Raw genomic sequence first — 19,175 nt, forward strand, 5'->3', positions numbered from 1 at the left:
TGAATTTTGAATTTTGAATTTTGAATTTTGAATTTTGAATTTTGAATTTTGAATTTTGAATTTTGAATTTTGAATTTTGAATTTTGAATTTTGAATTTTGAATTTTGAATTTTGAATTTTGAATTTTGAATTTTGAATTTTGAATTTTGAATTTTGAATTTTGAATTTTGAATTTTGAATTTTGAATTTTGAATTTTGAATTTTGAATTTTGAATTTTGAATTTTGAATTTTGAATTTTGAATTTTGAATTTTGAATTTTGAATTTTGAATTTTGAATTTTGAATTTTGAATTTTGAATTTTGAATTTTGAATTTTGAATTTTGAATTTTGAATTTTGAATTTTGAATTTTGAATTTTGAATTTTGAATTTTGAATTTTGAATTTTGAATTTTGAATTTTGAATTTTGAATTTTGAATTTTGAATTTTGAATTTTGAATTTTGAATTTTGAATTTTGAATTTTGAATTTTGAATTTTGAATTTTGAATTTTGAATTTTGAATTTTGAATTTTGAATTTTGAATTTTGAATTTTGAATTTTGAATTTTGAATTTTGAATTTTGAATTTTGAATTTTGAATTTTGAATTTTGAATTTTGAATTTTGAATTTTGAATTTTGAATTTTGAATTTTGAATTTTGAATTTTGAATTTTGAATTTTGAATTTTGAATTTTGAATTTTGAATTTTGAATTTTGAATTTTGAATTTTGAATTTTGAATTTTGAATTTTGAATTTTGAATTTTGAATTTTGAATTTTGAATTTTGAATTTTGAATTTTTAATTTTTAATTTTCTATTGGCAATTTTAAATTTTTAAATTCGAATTTCGAATCATTAAATTTTTTATTTTGAATTTTGAACTTCAGGTGTTGCATTAGAATGTTTTTTATTTCATATATTGAATATACTATTTTTATTTTTGAAATTTTAAGGTGAAATATTTTGTTTTTTTATTTAAAATTTTTAAATTTTGAATTTTGAAATTTTAATGTTTAATTTCTAATATTTTAGAATCGCTTTTTTTTTAATTCTAAATTTTTTATTTTAATTTCTAATTTGGAATGATGATTGCAATTTGAATTTTGAATATAGAGTTTGGAATTGTGAATTTGGAATTTGATATGCTTATTTTTAACCCTAAGTTACGAATTTTTAAAATTTTAAATGTCTATCATAAAATTTCTTTAAAAATGTCAAATTTAGACACTTCGAAAGTGAATTCTGAATCTTGAATCACAGTTTTTTTTTTAATTTCAAAATGCAATTTTGCAATGATCATTAAAAATGTTTAGCATAAGGTTGCCAGAATTTTTTTTGCACGTACCCGGGCCGGAAATTCCAGGCAATTTTACATAAAAACCTGGCAAATCCCGGGAATTTGATTTCTCAATTGACGACCAAAATTCCGGGCAATATCTGGCCAATTTTTTTTCCAAATATAGAAAAATACTCAACAAAAATTAACAAGATTTAAATCGTATTTTAAGCTTCCAAAAAACCTATCATAATTGTTTCAATAAAATTTTCTCGAAAATTTCAGTTTTGGAGGCAAACATTAAAAAATTTATAAAATTTTTTTTTTTGTTTGATTTGCTAATTGAAGTGAAAAAATCGGGGCAAAATCCGTGCTTTTTTCAATGAAATTCAGGCAACCGGGCCAGGTCGGACTGTTCCTAAAATTTGCATTAAATAAATATCCGGGCAAACCCGGATAAAACCAGGCAATTTGGCAACCTTAGTTTAGCAGTTTTGAAAATTAACCATAATAAATAATTGTATTAATGTATTGCATCTTTTATGATCATAATTAAAATTGACTTATGCCTTCATTTTCTGTTACAATTTCTTTATGTATTACATTAACAGATAGAAATTAATGATTAGGTTTATGTTATCGAACGTTTTTGATGTTTAGTTCTATTTTTGGCAATTTTTTGGTCTTGGATCTCAAGCAAACAACTTTCTTTTTTAAATGCCCGAAAGCAAACCAGAAAAGCCTTGAGTCAGAATCTCAAAAAAATCAAGCAAGCCAAAAAGAATCGAAGTCAAAACAAAAATACTTAAGTTAGTCAAACAAAAAAAAACTCAAGCGAGTCAAAACCAAGAGAATCTTTCCGACTCAAGGATTTATAATCAGTCTACCTGTGAACGAATTTTATTTTTACTCTACGGATTTTTTTCCCATCAGACTTAACCTCCTTACGAGTCTGCTAAACTCAAGAAGCTTTTTTTTCTTGGCACGTCGGATTTCGCAAACCGATCCTCTACATTTTGTAGATTGGCCCGAAAAAAAACTCACCTGTACAAAATTTAAGCTCAATCGGATTTGATTACGGGGTATTTCAAAGTGCTCAAAGATCTGGTATTTTCAACCTCAAAAATCACCAAAGGGGGACCAAAAGAATTCGGAAAAATCGAAATTTGCGATTTGATACCAAATAACTTTAAAATGCATAAAACGTCAAAATCTGGTGTTCTGGTCTCGAAATTATTTTTTTTTGTTTAAAATCGACTTTAGAATTTAAAAAAAAAATTACAAAGGGAAGTAAAGAATATCTGGGAAATCGAAATTTTGGTTTTGATGCCAAATTACTTAAAAATGCATGAAACGTCGCGATCTGGTATTATCTCAACCCAGAAAGTCGATTTTTGACAATAATTTTTTTTCGACATAACAACACATCTCGACGTTTCAAGCATTTCTATATCATTTTGCTTCAACATTAAAATTTCGATTTTCCGGATTTCCGTTTATCTCTTTTACGTGATTTTTTAAATCCTTAAGTCAATTTTTGACAAAAAAAAATTTTGGAGATAACACCAGATTTGGACGATTCATGCATTTTCAAGTCATTTTGGCATCAAAATAAAAATTTTGACTTTTCCGATTTCACCACTTAATCAAATCCGATTTAGCTGAAATTTCGCACAGGTCACTTTTTTGGGCCAATCTACAAAATATAAATGGTCGGTTTTTTTTAATTCGATTATAAAATTTTCCTCATATATTGCTACCCTGAGGTATTCTTCATACAAAATGTGTGGGAAAGTTAATATAAAAAAGTCGATAACCTTTTTCGATCAGCTCAGTCTTCTGAAAAGTTGTTCCTAGGCTTCACTTCAAAAAAATTTCAAGATTTTAACAGTGTTGAAAGAATTAATTGAGATTTTTTTATTAAAAATTTTAAAGTTGTTTTCATAAATTTTACAACTTTAAGAAGTTTGATAGTCGCTTTAGGGTTGTCCATTCAAAGTGAAGTTTTGCACTGATTGTTTACTTGATAAAAAGATCAGAACTAGAGGGTAGAAGCAGTGAATTTTTTTATTTTAAAAACTTCTATATAGCTAAGAGCCACCCTAATTTACAGCCATACAATAAATAAGATATTGTCTACCTACATTACAATTTGAGACCAATTTATGCATTTATGTTAGGAGAAAAAAAAATTTGAGTTGAGAATCATTAGTTGAAGATCTGAACTTGTTGTTAGTTTTCATTTTTGAATTGAAAAAAAAAACAACAAACACGTTCTTCAGCTCTTCTAATTGATTAGTTTCAATAGACCTCACGAGCCAATAAAGCAATATCTTAAAAAGAAGCCTATGAGGCATATATTCGCATATTAGTTATCAACAAAGACTTAGAGTCAGTTTATTACCCACTCATGGTCGGAACAAGTTCCACGCAATCAATCTCACTTACTTGCATCGGGACGTCTCTGAGCTGTCCGATCCAATCAACACAGTTGACATACCCCCAGGAACAATGATTCCGAGCTCATTTTCCTGAAACATTAAGTTCCATCCAGTGTTACCAGTCTCAATTGAAACCTTAATCTACATTGTCCCGTTTTGTGTGAACGCATCCATTCAGGATACAACGAATAAACATCATCAATCATCTACTCAGTCCCGACGACAACAAACTCACTCAGTGGTGGGACGACGCTCATCGTCCTCGGAAAGATTGCACCAAAAGCAGCAGCAGCAGCAAGCTCATCAACATCGGTCACAACCCTCGACGCCAACGGCCACGAACGGCAACGTTATTCCGACTTCGGTTGGGTCCATCGAAACCGGAACTTGCCTTCCGGTCCTGTTGGGCACCGGCAGCCATCCTTACATTGTCCAACCATTTGCCGCCGAACATCACATAGCAGCCCCACAGATTCCTACTGCGGCTAATCATCCGTTCGTGGCAGCACTTCCGCCACTGCCCCCAGGAAAATCACCCCGGGAGGCCTTTTTCCCCCTGATCGGAAGTGGAACCAATCCACCAGTCACCGGTGGAGGAAGAGGTCACATTCCCACGACCGGAATTGGCGTAGGTTCCACGGGTGCCGGCCAACCGCCGCCGGTCTCCTTTTCGCTCTACAAGACAATCAATACCGTTATCAAGAGTAGCCGGAAAATAATCGTTCGCGTTTGTGAAGTGACCAATGTGAAAACTAAACTTAAAATGTTCAATCTATACTCGACGATGAATAAGCGCAATGGCGCCGAAGAGAAGGAGGCCCGGGTTATGGAGACGACCGGACATGACCGGTTCTGCCAGGAGCGTCCCTCAAGGTAGGTGCCCTTGTAGCCGAGCTGCCTGAATTTTAGATTATTTTATTTAGTAGATCTTCTTACTTTATAAATGTTCATATGTATGTATACAAGCCAAATGTTATTTTTGTAGGAAATGAACACTGATACAATGGTTGGACTTTGAATTTTGACTATCTTCTAGGAGACAAAAACTTTTCATGAAGTATATATTTCGGTTCAAAAACATTCAGTATTTCAAAGTTCACTTGTTCTCAAACAGATGAAAAATAATTACAAACAACCGGATTTTTGTACAACCTTTATGATGTTTTTCGAAAATACGCTTTGATAATTTTTTTACCGTTGGAAAATTTAGACATCCCCTTTTCATTAAAGCCTGTTTTTTTTTGTTTTTCCAATTTTTTCATGTTTTTTAAAGGGAGTTATCACTGTTAAAACACTTGTACAGCTTTCCAATCAAATTTCAAGAAATTTTTCTTATGGTAAAATTTACTTGCTTCAACTTATAAAAAGGTATTCTGTGAATAAATAAAAATTTTACTACAGTATTATAGGAGTACAGTATAACAGTTTAAACACAATTTAGGAGCGAATTCAATTTTTATTTCGCATTAAGTCTTCTTTTACAGTGATTTAATATGGGAGAGTGGGGAATCATGGGCCACTTTTTTTCGTTGTTCCATAACTTCTTTATTATTAAAGATAAAATGAAAATAAAAAATGGTTTGGTTTTCTACATTTTCAAGGTATCATAAGGTATTTTTTATTTTTTTTTAATAAGTTGTTTTCCCCTAATTCTGACTGTTTGAAAAAAAGCAATATTTTTTGGATTTTGAAAAATGGTGGGGAATCGTGGGCCACCAAATCCAAATTGACCAAATAACATGCAAAGTTTATGAGTTGACCCAAAACTGTGATTTCCTAATTCATTTCGTTATTTTAAAGTAATTTCAGATGATGAAATAAAAAAGAGAGCTGTGTATGATCGCATAGATTCCAAAACCTGGCTCGCGAACGTTTTGGCAAAATTTCTTATATAAGATGGACAAAATATTTTTCATAACTCTTCAATTGACATAAGAAAACATTGCAGATAGGAAAAACGTATTTTAAGTTCTGATTGTGTATAAAACCATAAAAATATAGGTGATTCACGATGTGTGGCCCACGATTCCCCACAAGCTATGATTTGCAAATTGGTTGCGTTTGTGTGACTTATTGATGTTTCATCAAAAATTCCTTTTAGACGTGAACGATCATGACAAAAGTAAGATCATAAGCGTATGAGCATATTTTTGTTATGCACTTAAGGTTCCCCACCGATGAAATTAGCGAATGTTTTTTTAATTATGTAAGTAAATTTTTCTAACTTTTTTTAGCTTGATAAATAAAAGAAACATATGATGCGTTTTTCAGTCAACAACATATAGGAATATATGTTCACGCAAAGCGAAAACGATGACAGTTGGTTTGAGATTTTTATCTCAACACACATCTGAGATATTAAAAGTGGCCCACGTTTCCCCATGGCCCACGATACCCCACTCTCCCCTACTAAATTATATTCCATCAATTGTAGGCTAGTATTCAAATTATAGATCAAAGACGGCTCATTAGCTTCAGACAGCCTGATTTGCGATGATTTGGGCCACTTCTTTCCAGTCTTTGGCGAAGTTTTCGATAGAATCTGCAGGCTTCACATGTTTTCTCAAATACGATTTTGTAAGGGCTCAAACAGTCTCGGTTTCAAACAGTCTTGCTTAAGGAAAATTTGGCGGATTCCTCTCAGTTGTGTCATCAAATAAAACAGAGAGATATTTGTATCAGAAACTGATAATACAATCACATTTAATCTCGTCAAGTCATGTATTAAGGTCATGTATAAAGGATATATGCTAGGATTATCAATCCGTCATATTGGTAACATTTTCCCAATGATTTCCAATTTATTCAACTGGTAACAATTCCAGTGAAATATTCGAATTCAGTCTTCGTCGATTCTAGCAAGGTTTTCAGAAGTACAAGGTTCTCCGACTTCCACAGTTAGTAGGCGAGGAGTGCACAGGACGCTCAATGAGTTTGTTTACAAACATAAAAACATTTGCTTAGCCGTTTTCTTGGTTTGTTGGTAAACAAACTCTATGAGTTTCGCAGTTGCTAAACCGAAATGGTCAAAATGGCTGAATCGGGAATTTGACATACGGTAGCACCTCCTTTATATACACACCTTGGATTCTAGAGCAATAGCGAATTGACGTTCTCTCTCACTTGCGACTCTCTGTTATTGTTTACATCGTTTACATTTGCCACGCGGTTCGTCAGTCCGGATCAATCACCGCGGTGAAACGTTCGGTTGTCGCGAGTGTCGTTCAACAATCTGCTTCGGTACGATCTGGACTTTGTTGGATGGATACCAAGCCATAGTGTCTTTTGAGTAGTAAACTGATGCCGAATCCGTCAAAAGCAGTACTGAGTGATTTTGCTTGCGAATCAATGCTTGGGAGCAGGCGACGGTTCAGGCTCTCTCGGACGTCAACAGCTGTATTCATTGTGTCAGTAGTCGGTCACGAACGGCTCGGAAAGCATGCCATACTCACATTGTCGCTTTTTCGGTAAAAAATGATGTCGTCAATATTTCGGCTTTCCTGAACAGTGAAAAACTGATCATCTGGAAGCGTTTTGCAATCAAACACAGCAGTTATTGCAAGCTCTTGGTTTGACGGAAGCAGCTTGATTTTGATTCCGCTTCTGCTTCTTCTGCTTCTTATATGTCGTTAGACCCAATCTTACCTTGGCACGATGAACGGTGCTACGAGAGGATCCCACTTTCTGGCTACATCCTGAACTGAGGCAGTCTTCTTACAGGCATGACTTTGCGGTCCAAAGTTTTGTCCACTGGACCGTTTTTCGCCCAGATTTGGTTTGTTCTCGAAGCTGATTTCTTCTCCATACTTCCGAATCGCATTTTGGATCTCTCCAATGCTTACATCCTCATTTTCGCTTACTGACTCGCGAAAATGTACACCATTTGTGCACGATATTTTTGCGCTTTTCCGTGGAAGTGGCTCTCATTTTCACGAAAATGATGAAAACTGGAGCTCTCGATAAACAGAGTTTTAGGTTGAACTGTAAAAACAACACGCAGCAGTAATCACCTGTTTGGACGTCATCCGAAATTAACAGGATTGCATTAGAATCGTGCTTAGATATAAAGGGTGATACGGTCAAAATTTGGTCAAGGGAAAACGCGTGTAAATCGGTGAAATCGTTTATTTAAAAAATCAAATTAAATTTCTTTTTCAAGTATAAAATTCAGGAAAAATATTCAGTTAGGCTTCCGCTTTTCCAAATCCGAATGGCCGAGCCTTACGCTTAACCCCTGCTATCAGATTTTGTACAGCCACCTTGTCCATCTTCTTCGCCGCAGAAAGCCAGTTTGCCTTGAACTGCTGCTCTTCCTTAGCAGTTGTTTTGGTCTTCTTTAGGTTCCGCTTGACAATAGCCCAGTATTTCTCAATTGGGCGGAGGAACCACCTGCACGTTGTTGGTGGCGTACCACTCCATGGCCTTTTAACCGTAATGGCAAGATGTCAAATCCGCCCAAAACAGTACGGAACAACCGTGTTTCTTCAGGAAAGGCAGCAGACGTTTATTCAAACACTCTTTCACGTAAATTTCTTGGTTGACAGTCCCGGAAGCTATGAAAATGCTGCTTGTCAAGCCACAGGTACCGATGGCCTTACAAACCAGATATTTCTTCGCGAACTTTGACAGTTTCATGAGCTTAAAAATATCTGCTACCTTTCCCCTTCCTTTTGCCATATAAAACTCCTGTCCAGGAAGCAGCTTGTAGTCGGCTTTGACGTAGGTTTCGTCGTCCATTACCACGCAGTCAAACTTCGTCAGCATCGTCGTGTACAGCCTCCGGGATCGCCCTTTGGCCGTCGTATTTTGTTTATCATCGCGATTTGGAGTCACTACCTTCTTATAAGTCGATAGTCCGGCTCGATGCACGGTTGTAGACGATACACCCAGCTTATTTGCGGCATCTCGTAGAGAGAGGTTAGGGTTTCGCTTGAAACTACCGGCAACTCTCTTTGTCGTCTCAGCGGCTTCCGGTTATCGATTTCCCACGATCCAAACTTCCTGGCTATCGACAATCGTTCTCCAAACACTTTAATTACATTTGTAACGGTAGATATGGCAACTTTTAGCGATTTTGCCAGCTTTGCGTGCGAGTAGCTCGGATTTTCGCGATGCGCGAGCAAAATTTTGATACGCTGCTCTTCTTCCTTGGACGGCATTTTGACAACTGAAGAGTGAATTCCAAAATCAAAATAAGAGCAACATTCTACACACACACACACACCTTTAAAATGAGGGGTGTTCAGGTTTTTCAAATGCAAAATTGAAAGAAATACGTCAAGTTGATATTGATCAAATTTTGACCGTATCACCCTTTAATGGGACATCCTATAACTTTGGCATCAAATCGGTCAAAAAATGTTAATTCTTAAACGAAATTGATAGCAAAGTATTTTCATTAAATATGTGCAGAAATGAGTCCTCTTTGCAGATCAGATATCATTTCTCACAGATCATAAATTATGTTTTATTAAATAAAATGAGCCCTCAGAACAAGAAATAACTTGTGTCTGAGCTTAGAGTGGTTTATTTTTCTAATTTTATCCACAAACCGCAGCCAAACTTTGCTCTTTATGCATTTCCAAATATTCAATCCGAATCTGAACTGACTTGGAGTGGGTTTCGTGAAGAAAAATATTTTTTTAGGTTATTCCAATGAATGTATCCAGCAAAATGTTGTTTTTGTGGAAAATATTGTTTGGATATTTAAGGTTTTTAGGATAATGGTAAATGAACCATCTCTATCAGCTTGAGCTGGATCCAGACAAAAGGATTAGAAAAATCAAAACCATCAACTTGGATAAGCAGTTGACTTCCAGTTTGACTTCCAAAAGTTTGCAATGAAACAGGAAAAGACAAAAAAAAATTAACAGATTTATACTGTGGTTTGATTTTTTTTTTGATTCAACAAAATTTTTAAAGAGCTCAGCTAAAATTATAAGCTTTTTTTGCAACACTGTAACGATATACTGACAGTTCGGCACGAACACCACCTTAACAAAAGGCCTCAGCCCTAACCTCAAGCCAAGGTGGGTAATTCAGGAGGTGTTCCCGAATAACGAATTCCCGATTCAGCCATTTTGGCTATGTAGGCTATGCAACTATGCGAAACTCATGAAGTTTGTTTACCAACAAACCACAGAAAAGCTGAGCAAAAAATAAACAAACTCATTGAGAGCCCCGCTCACTCCTCGCCTACTTACTGTGAAAGTCGGAGAACCTAGTGTATCTAAGAACCTTGCCTCAAGCCATGAATGCTAATGATCAACTTTTGAAAAGGCCGCACGTGAAATGCATTTTCCTCATATTGACATTGAAACGCCCCTACAAAAGTCAACACTGAGATGTTGATGTTTTGATTTTAAATGACGCTTAGTGGTGCCAGGTGGAAATATTTTTTTAATAGTATTTAACTGAAACTAGGTAAATAATTTTCATTTTAAGATAGGTTTTATCACTAGTTGATAAATTTATCCAAAAAGTTTGAACTTTGTGAAAATTGCATAATTTTGTTTCTTTTAACACATTGCGGGCCAAATACGAAATACAGACCCCGTTCGATTTTGGCAACATCCGAAAAAGACGGTTTTTTTTTGGCACTTTTTTATTTTTAATTTTCATTTCAAATTAATCAAAATCAATGTAAATCGTAATATTAGCATGAAATTTTTCGATTCGGCTTATTTATAATAGGTTTAAACTGTAAAAACACGAATGTTTCCATGTTTTACTGCTTAAAACTAAAATAATTAAGCCAAATTAGAAAATTTTAGGCTAACTTAAGGTTTTAAATCAATTTTGACTAATTTGAAATAAAAAAGTGACAAAAAAAACCGTTCGATTTTGGCAACATTCGATTTTGGCAACATAAAATTTACGGGCGTGTTTTAAAAAAACGAACGAAGTCTGTATCTTGTTTTTTTCGCTTGACGTGAGTGCGCTTCACTGCAGAGCATAACATTTTAAAAATAATTTTAATATTCAAAATTTTCATAACACTTTCGATAAGTTTATAATTTTGTTGAAATTTGTCCAGTCGTTTCTATGATAAAGGATGCCAACCCGATCAAAATATCTCATCTTGAAATAATTTTGTTTTTCTCTTCTAATCGGGAAGTGCATCGATCCCGACTGATGGAAAAAAACGCCTCGACCAGGATTCGAACTCGAGTCCTCTGAGTTCCTTCACCGACACCTTAATTGCAATGCAAAATCTTCAGATGAAATTAGAAAAGCAGTAGCTCTAAAATTGAGTTGACTTCATCGAGCTGAATCCGCTGCTAGATTCTACGGCAGAAAATGCCCATCATGCTCCGATTCATGGTGCTTATACTGCCCCAGAGGGGTTCTCATTATGCCCCCACAGTGATTGATTTTCAGCTTTTTCACACGTTCCTGAAATGCATTTTTCAACGTTATTTTCAGCTTTAAAAATCAACCAGATACAAAATGCACTTTTTTAGTACCTGAACACGATCCAGTGATGCTAGAGTAATTTTTAATTTTTGCTTTAATGATAGAGGGAAGTCCCAGCTTTCCAACGGTACAAAAGCAAAAATAATCCTAAGCATAAGTTTCGGCTTCAAACAATCAAAATTTCGAACTTCATGCGTTTTGAACAAATTATCACTAAAGAAAAATAATTTCAACATTCCTGTCCAATCCTTATCACAATGAAAATGAAAAAAATCCAAATGATAACTCCGTTGAGTTTGTTTTCCTTCTGCAAACAGGGAATGGAGTTGCATGGAATTTGATGATTTCCACCCAATCCATTGCATGCGACGGTGAGTGATCAATTTAAAGTAAAAACACCGAAACAGCCGCAACGCAAAAATTCAATTAATTTCACGCTCTTCTGCCACGCAGAATAAAAATGCACGCACACACCTCGTTATGTCCGTGTTATTGTCCACTGATCAATGTGCAATGTCTGATCGTCTGTTGGTATTGCTGTTGTCGATATGCACCACTCAACTATGTCAATTGTTACAAGAATCATTCACAGCCTGCACTCCACCCTCATCCTCAATTTCCGGGTCAAAAGCTCAAACCACAGTTTGGAATGGAGAAAAAATAATCACAGCCAATTAGTGTCGGACCAAGCAACGTTTGCCAGGTGTCGCATGAAATATTAACACCATTTGGTTAGCCTTCCAAAAAAAAAAAAAGATTTTTGCCTCCCATTTTGTCGCACATTACACTGTACAAAGCGCACCGTGGAAGAAAGCTTCAGCTTTTTGGATCGATGAGTTCATAACGAGTTTTAAAGTCATCAAAATATTCTTTTTTAAAGAGGAATATTAAAGAATTTTCGATTTTAATGTAGTTCATAATATCCTTCAAAAATATTCAAAATTTGATACTGCGTAACTGTCTTCAAAAAGTTGAATGATCTGACAAAACTGCCAAAAATTACAAGAATGACAAAAATAACAAAACTGACAAAAATGACAAAAATGACAAAATTGACAACAATAAAAAAAAGAACAAAAATCACAAAAATAACAAAAATAACAAAAATGACAAAAATATCAAAAATGACAAAAAAGACAAAAATGACAAAAAAGACAAAAATGACAAAAATGACAAAAATGACAAAAATGACAAAAATGACAAAAATGACAAAAATGACAAAAATGACAAAAATGACAAAAATGACAAAAATGACAAAAATGACAAAAATGACAAAAATGACAAAAATGACAAAAATGACAAAAATGACAAAAATGACAAAAATGACAAAAATGACAAAAATGACAAAAATGACAAAAATGACAAAAATGACAAAAATGACAAAAATGACAAAAATGACAGAAATGACGGAAATGACAAAAGTAACAAAAATGACAAAAATTACAGAAACGACGAAAATGCCAAAAATATTAAAATGACAAAACCACAGGAATGGAACACAGAAAACATCAAAATAAATAAAAGTTAGGGTGTCCAGTTTAGTTAAAGAGTTTTTGAAAGTATTCAATCAATAGAAGTTAAAAAGCTAAAAGCTAATCACACGAATAACCTACTAAGCAATGATACCTACTACACCCAATACTCATCCATCTCACGAGTACAATGACCCATTAAAATCTTTTTTCTGTTCTAATTGTTGTAAATAATTAAGTTCCGGCAGCCGGCACCCAATTTGTGCTAACCGTTTCGTTTTGTTTGTGTCCTGCACCAGCAAACATTGACCATCGTAAATGACATATTCTTTTCACATTTGCTTGGCTTTTGCCACTCGCTGACCCGAAAATACGAAATAAAAAAAAAAAACAAAACAAAACAATCGACCAACCAGTCCACATTCTCTGTTCCGGGAGCTATTAAGTTTAATGTGCCAACCGTTTCCCGTTTCCAGGTCCAGTTACCGGCGGAAGAAAAAGAAAATGCGCCGGGCCCAGTCGGCGGCCGAGTTTAACGAGCCTAGGACGGAAGTGACCGTTTCGGCGGCCAGCAAACGGATGTTGTTCAGGTAAGAAGTCATTCCGGGGTCACTTATTGGTATTGGTGCTTCTACCTACTAATAAGTAATCGACCGCTCTAGCTAATGGGTTCCCATTATCACCCAATTGTACTGCCCCTTCATAGTTATATGAACGGATTATTTTGTTTGTCACATGATTTTGAACATAAGTTGACGTGGCTAGAATCGAATTTCCTCAATATCCTTAAAAATATAAGGGAGTCAACGATCATTGTCATATCGAATTCCAAAAACCAACCATACACAATTAGTTGATTAAACAAAAAAAAAAAATCTGTGCCAAAATTGGTTAAATTTTTGTAATTTTTGTCATTTTTATCATTTTGGTCATTTTTGTAACTTTTGTCACTTTTGTCACTTTTGTCATTTTTGTCATTTTTGTCATTTTTGTCATTTTTGTCATTTTTGTCATTTTTGTCATTTTTGTCATTTTTGTCATTTTTGTCATTTTTGTCATTTTTGTCATTTTTGTCATTTTTGTCATTTTTGTCATTTTTGTCATTTTTGTCATTTTTGTCATTTTTGTCATTTTTGTCATTTTTTTAATTTTGCGATTTTTGTAATTTTTGTAGTTTTTGTATTTTTTGTCATTTTTGTCATTTTTGTCATTTTTGTCATTTTTGTCATTTTTGTCATTTTTGTCATTTTTGTCATTTTTGTCATTTTTGTCATTTTTGTCATTTTTGTCATTTTTGTCATTTTTGTCATTTTTGTCATTTTTGTCATTTTTGTCATTTTTGTCATTTTTGTCATTTTTGTCATTTTTGTCATTTTTGTCATTTTTGTCATTTTTGTCATTTTTGTCATTTTTGTCATTTTTGTCATTTTTGTCATTTTTGTCATTTTTGTCATTTTTGTCATTTTTGTCATTTTTGTCATTTTTGTAATTTTTGTCTTTTTTGTCATTTTTGTCATTTTTGTCATTTTTATCATTTTTGTCATTTTTGTCATTTTTGTCATTTTTGTCATTTTTGTCATTTTTGTCATTTTTGTCATTTTTGTCATTTTTGTCATTTTTGTCATTTTTGTCATTTTTGTCATTTTTGTCATTTTTGTCATTTTTGTCATTTTTGTCATTTTTGTCATTTTTGTCATTTTTGTCATTTTTGTCATTTTTGTCATTTTTGTCATTTTTGTCATTTTTGTCATTTTTGTCATTTTTGTCATTTTTGTCATTTTTGTCATTTTTGTCATTTTTGTCATTTTTGTCATTTTTGTCATTTTTGTCATTTTTGTCATTTTTGTCATTTTTGTAATTTTTGTAATTTTTGTAATTTTTGTAATTTTTGTAATTTTTGTCATTTTTGTAATTTTTGTAATTTTTGAAATTTTTGTCATTTTTGTCATTTTTGTAAATGTTGATATTTTTTATAATTTTTGTAATAATTGTAATTTTTGTATTTTTGTAATTTTTTAATTTTTGTGATTTTTGTCATTTTTGTCATTTTTGGTATTTTTGTAATTTTTGTAATTTTTGTAATTTTTGTAATTTTTGTAATTTTTGTCATTTTTATAATTTTTGTAATTTTTGTATTTTTGTAATTTTTGTGATTTTTGTAATTTTTGTAATTTTTGTAATTTTTGTAATTTTTGAATTATTGTTATTTTTGTAATTTTTGTTATTTTTGTCATTTTTGTAATTTTTGTAATTATTGTAATTTTTGTAATTTTTGTAATTTTTGTAATTTTTGTAATTTTTGTAATTTTTGTAATTTTCGTAATTTTCGTAATTTTTGTAATTTTTGTAATTTTTATAATTTTTGTAATTTTTGACATTGTTGTCATTTTTGTCATTTTTATCATTTTTGTCATTTTTGTCATTTTTGTCATTTTTGTCATTTTTGTCATTTTTGTCATTTTTGTCATTTTTGTCATTTTTGTCATTTTTGTCATTTTTGTCATTTTTGTCATTTTTGTCATTTTTGTCATTTTTGTCATTTTTGTCATTTTTGTCATTTTTGTCATTTTTGTCATTTTTGTCATTTTTGTCATTTTTGTCATTTTTGTCATTTTTGTCATTTTTGTCATTTTTGTCATTTTTGTCATTTTTGTCATTTTTGTCATTTTTGTCATTTTTGTCATTTTTGTCATTTTTGTCATTTTTGTCATTTTTGTCATTTTTGTCATTTTTGTCATTTTTGTCATTTTTGTCATTTTTGTCATTTTTGTCATTTTTGTCATTTTTGTCATTTTTGTCATTTTTGTCATTTTTGTCATTTTTGTCATTTTTGTCATTTTTGTCATTTTTGTCATTTTTGTCATTTTTGTCGTTTTTGTCGTTTTTGTCATTTTTGTCATTTTTGTCATTTTTGTCATTTTTGTCATTTTTGTCATTTTTGTCATTTTTGTCATTTTTGTCATTTTTGTCATTTTTGTCATTTTTGTCATTTTTGTCACTTTTGTCATTTTTGTCATTTTTGTCATTTTTGTCATTTTTGTCATTTTTGTCATTTTTGTCATTTTTGTCATTTTTGTCATTTTTGTCATTTTTGTCATTTTTGTCATTTTTGTCATTTTTGTCATTTTTGTCATTTTTGTCATTTTTGTCATTTTTGTCATTTTTGTCATTTTTGTCATTTTTGTCATTTTTGTCATTTTTGTCATTTTTGTCATTTTTGTCAATTTTGTTTTTTTGTAGTTTATGCAAGTTTTTGTCATTTTTGTAATTTTCAAAATTTTTTAATTTTTATAATTTCTGTAAATATTTTTAATTTTTTTAATTTTTGCAATTTTCGTATTTTTTATTATTTTTTTAATTTTTGCTATTTTTGTAATTTTTGTGATTTATTACTTTTTTTTTAAATTTATTATTTTCTTTATTTCCGTCATTTCACTTGTGTTATTTTTGTCATTTTCGTTTTTTTTGTTCTTTTCTGTCATTTTTTTTTTCATTTTCACACGGTCAACGAAATCTTGAAATCATTTTTATTAGGAAGTTTTATTATAAAATTGATTGGATTTTGTTTTTTTAATTTTGAACGTTCTAATTATCAAGCTTTGGCCTCTGAAATGTGGTCGGCTTCATTTCTCTATTTTTTAATATCTAAAAACTTGCAAAGAAAACATTGCTCTATAAGGAATACTTGAAAAAAATTATTTTCTAAATAACTTTCTTGGGTACTTAATTTTCTATCCGATTTAAGAGGTATTTTCAAGCTTTTCTTAAACCTCTCTTCATGGCTTATGACTAATTTTAATGACAATGACTAATTTCAAGCAATTTCAGCATTTTTCATGCTCTTTGCGAACAAAATGTCTCATATTTGTTTTATTATAAATGTGAACTAAGTTCTTAAATGCCGATGCATTGATCAATTTTTAACCTGAATTGCGTAAGATTTATCAAGTTTATTTTTCTGACATGCATTTTGGCCATCCTATGGACCACCCTTTTAAAAAATTAAGCATAAGATGAATGCCTAATAAAAATTTTAAAGATTCACATGTAATTTGGAATTGGTTTGTAATTAACTTTTAAGAAAATTCCTATGGACCCATATAAAGCTATCTGTTTTTCGAAAATCGGCCAAGACCCAGAATTTAAGTCAAGACCCAGTCATGCATTCAACTTGAAAAATAATAAATATCGATTTTTCCGATTTCTTGAACTTCTCCCTAAGTGATTTTTGAGGGTTAAAATATCGAAGCTCTGAGTGCTTTGAAACACCTCTAAATCAGGTTAGATTGAGCCGAAATTTTGCACTGGAAAATTTGTTAAGCCAATCTACGAAATGTATTCAAGGTTTTAAAGTTTTGTAATGAAAGTTTCCCATATATCAGCGTAACATGCTTTAGGAGAAATAAGTATTTAACCAGTTTCTACATTCTACAAATCATGTAGATAACTTTCAGCTTGGAAGTCATCTAACAACCCTAACATTCTAAAAATACCCCTTAAGAGACCCTAATAATTCATTGACAGCCACAAGTGTACTAATGACCCCACCCTTTTCCGCGCATCTCATTGCAGAGGCCGTTCGGTGAGTTCGGACCACGACAACAACTCCGAATCGGAACACTCGGAACGTTCCCCGTTGGTCAGCGCCAAGTTGGACTCGCTGGCTAAGCTCCTGTTCAGCCGGAATCTCCTCCAGGATGGAAACGGCTCCAGCTCCAAAGACAATGAATCGCCGACAAGGTTTCTATTCTATCAAAAAACAAAAAAATGCCAACTCAACCCACCACCAAAAGTTAACCTGCCCCTTGTATTCGTAAAACCTCTTCTCTTGCATTTATATACTCTTTTATATACATATAGACCGTTATACATTTGTAGTGTTCCTTCACTCAAAACGTTTACTTTATTGTTGGTTAATGTTACATATAAGCTGCATTTGGATGTAATTCACTCGTACCTTTGTTTTCCTTTCAAAAAAAAAATATTCTCAAGTTTTCTTTCGTCATTCATTGTCGTCGTCCTACCAATTCACCACGATTATAAGTTTTTGATTTGTTTTTCCGATTCTAAGTTTTGTGAAAAGGAATCCGGACTCGCATTGTACAAACTCGTTCATTTTTTTCCAATCTTTCATCTCTTTGCATTCGTTCAACGCTTGAACTTTCGTTTCGATAGATGCAAACTTTTGCAATTCTTTTTAATTTTTATTATCTATAGATAACTTTTTAAAGCTAGATATAGCCAGAAGCATAGCTAGACGATTCTAGAAGTGAAAGTTTCATTATCGCGAAAACACATTCCATGCTGCATTGTTGAGGTTTTTAAACAGTTCTGACGTTGTATCAAAAATACTAACGTTAACGATTCTACGAAACATAAAAAACACGAGATTAATTTTGAAAAAGCACTCAACATTTTTCAAGAATCCATTATAATTATGTTTCTCAAACTACCATACTTTTCCATACTCTGTTCGAAAATATTTTAAACTGATTAGTTTTGTCACAATGTTTTTAACCCTCCAAAGCTGTTCGGTTCAATATGACCCGAAGCGCTCATTTCGAACAACTTTATCGTCATTCCAATATACTGAAGAACTAGAAATTTTTACAGACCAAATAGGTTGTATGAAAATAATGATCAAATAAATGACAAAAAACTAAAATTTTAACATTGAAAATCGGTACCGAAAGATCTTAGATAGCGGCCAAAACTTTCATTGGACTCCAACATGTCTATACATTGTCGGATAGATGGATTCTTGACAATTTCAAATATCAATAAAACACTTAAATACAGCAACGCTATCAGAAGTTATGAGTATTTTAAAAATAAAATTGATTTTTCAAACTTTTTACTTTCTGAACTAGTTTCTGATAACCTGGTAATACATACCGACTTATTTTGAAATGTTGAGTAATATGAATAAATTACCTACACAATGAATATACTATCATCAAAATCGGTCAACATTTGCAGTCAGGAGAACGAAATCAAACTACAACTCAAATTTCCCCGAAACGGATATTTTGCGAACGGCTTTGGAAGGTTAATAACCTACCACAGAAATGGAGTCAAAATCTTTTGAATTTGGCCTTGGGAACGATTATTTCTTTATTCATCTAGATTAACGACTTTAACTTAAGTCGTAGTGTTTTCCATTCTGTTAGAAACGGTTATATTGTAAAAAAAAAACTTTTCTTTAGAAATTGCAAATATGTGTAGTGCTGTCAACTAAGGTATCATACAGCACTTTTCAACTTAAATACCTTCGAAAAAAAAATCATGTCTACAGATAAAAAAACCGCTTTTGCATCAAATGACTTCAGATTTATGAAACATCACGTTATCGTAGGCAGAAAAATATTTTTTTTAGTGAATAATTATCCATTACCCAAAAACACGCGTTTTTCACCTTAAACCCAGAGAAAGGTGTTACTTCCAATAAACTTTGTTTCTCATAAAAAATCCAGTGAAAACTTTTTGAGTTTACTTTTTTACCAGTTTTTATTGCTTTAAGGCCAAAAAGGCATAAACACCATCCGCAATAGAATTTAACTAAGATCGAAATATATTCTAAAACTTTTCTGTC

The 19,175-nt window shown here is 32.2% G+C and overlaps 1 protein-coding gene across 1 annotated transcript in view; it reads left to right on the top strand.

Annotated features, from left to right (window-relative positions):
* LOC129741391 (uncharacterized) overlaps nucleotides 1-17,804 on the top strand; it is a 291,886-nt gene extending 274,082 nt beyond the window's left edge. Inside the window, exons 2-5 of the mRNA XM_055733115.1 lie at nucleotides 3,874-4,568; nucleotides 13,060-13,173; nucleotides 17,156-17,683; nucleotides 17,801-17,804. Coding sequence (XP_055589090.1) covers nucleotides 3,874-4,568; nucleotides 13,060-13,173; nucleotides 17,156-17,683; nucleotides 17,801-17,804 — 1,341 coding nt within the window. The remainder of the gene's footprint in view (nucleotides 1-3,873; nucleotides 4,569-13,059; nucleotides 13,174-17,155; nucleotides 17,684-17,800) is intronic.
* The last annotated feature ends 1,371 nt before the right edge of the window (nucleotides 17,805-19,175 follow it).

Source organism: Uranotaenia lowii, chromosome 2 (genome assembly GCF_029784155.1).
Source record: "Uranotaenia lowii strain MFRU-FL chromosome 2, ASM2978415v1, whole genome shotgun sequence".
NCBI classification, from domain to species: Eukaryota; Metazoa; Arthropoda; class Insecta; order Diptera; family Culicidae; genus Uranotaenia; species Uranotaenia lowii.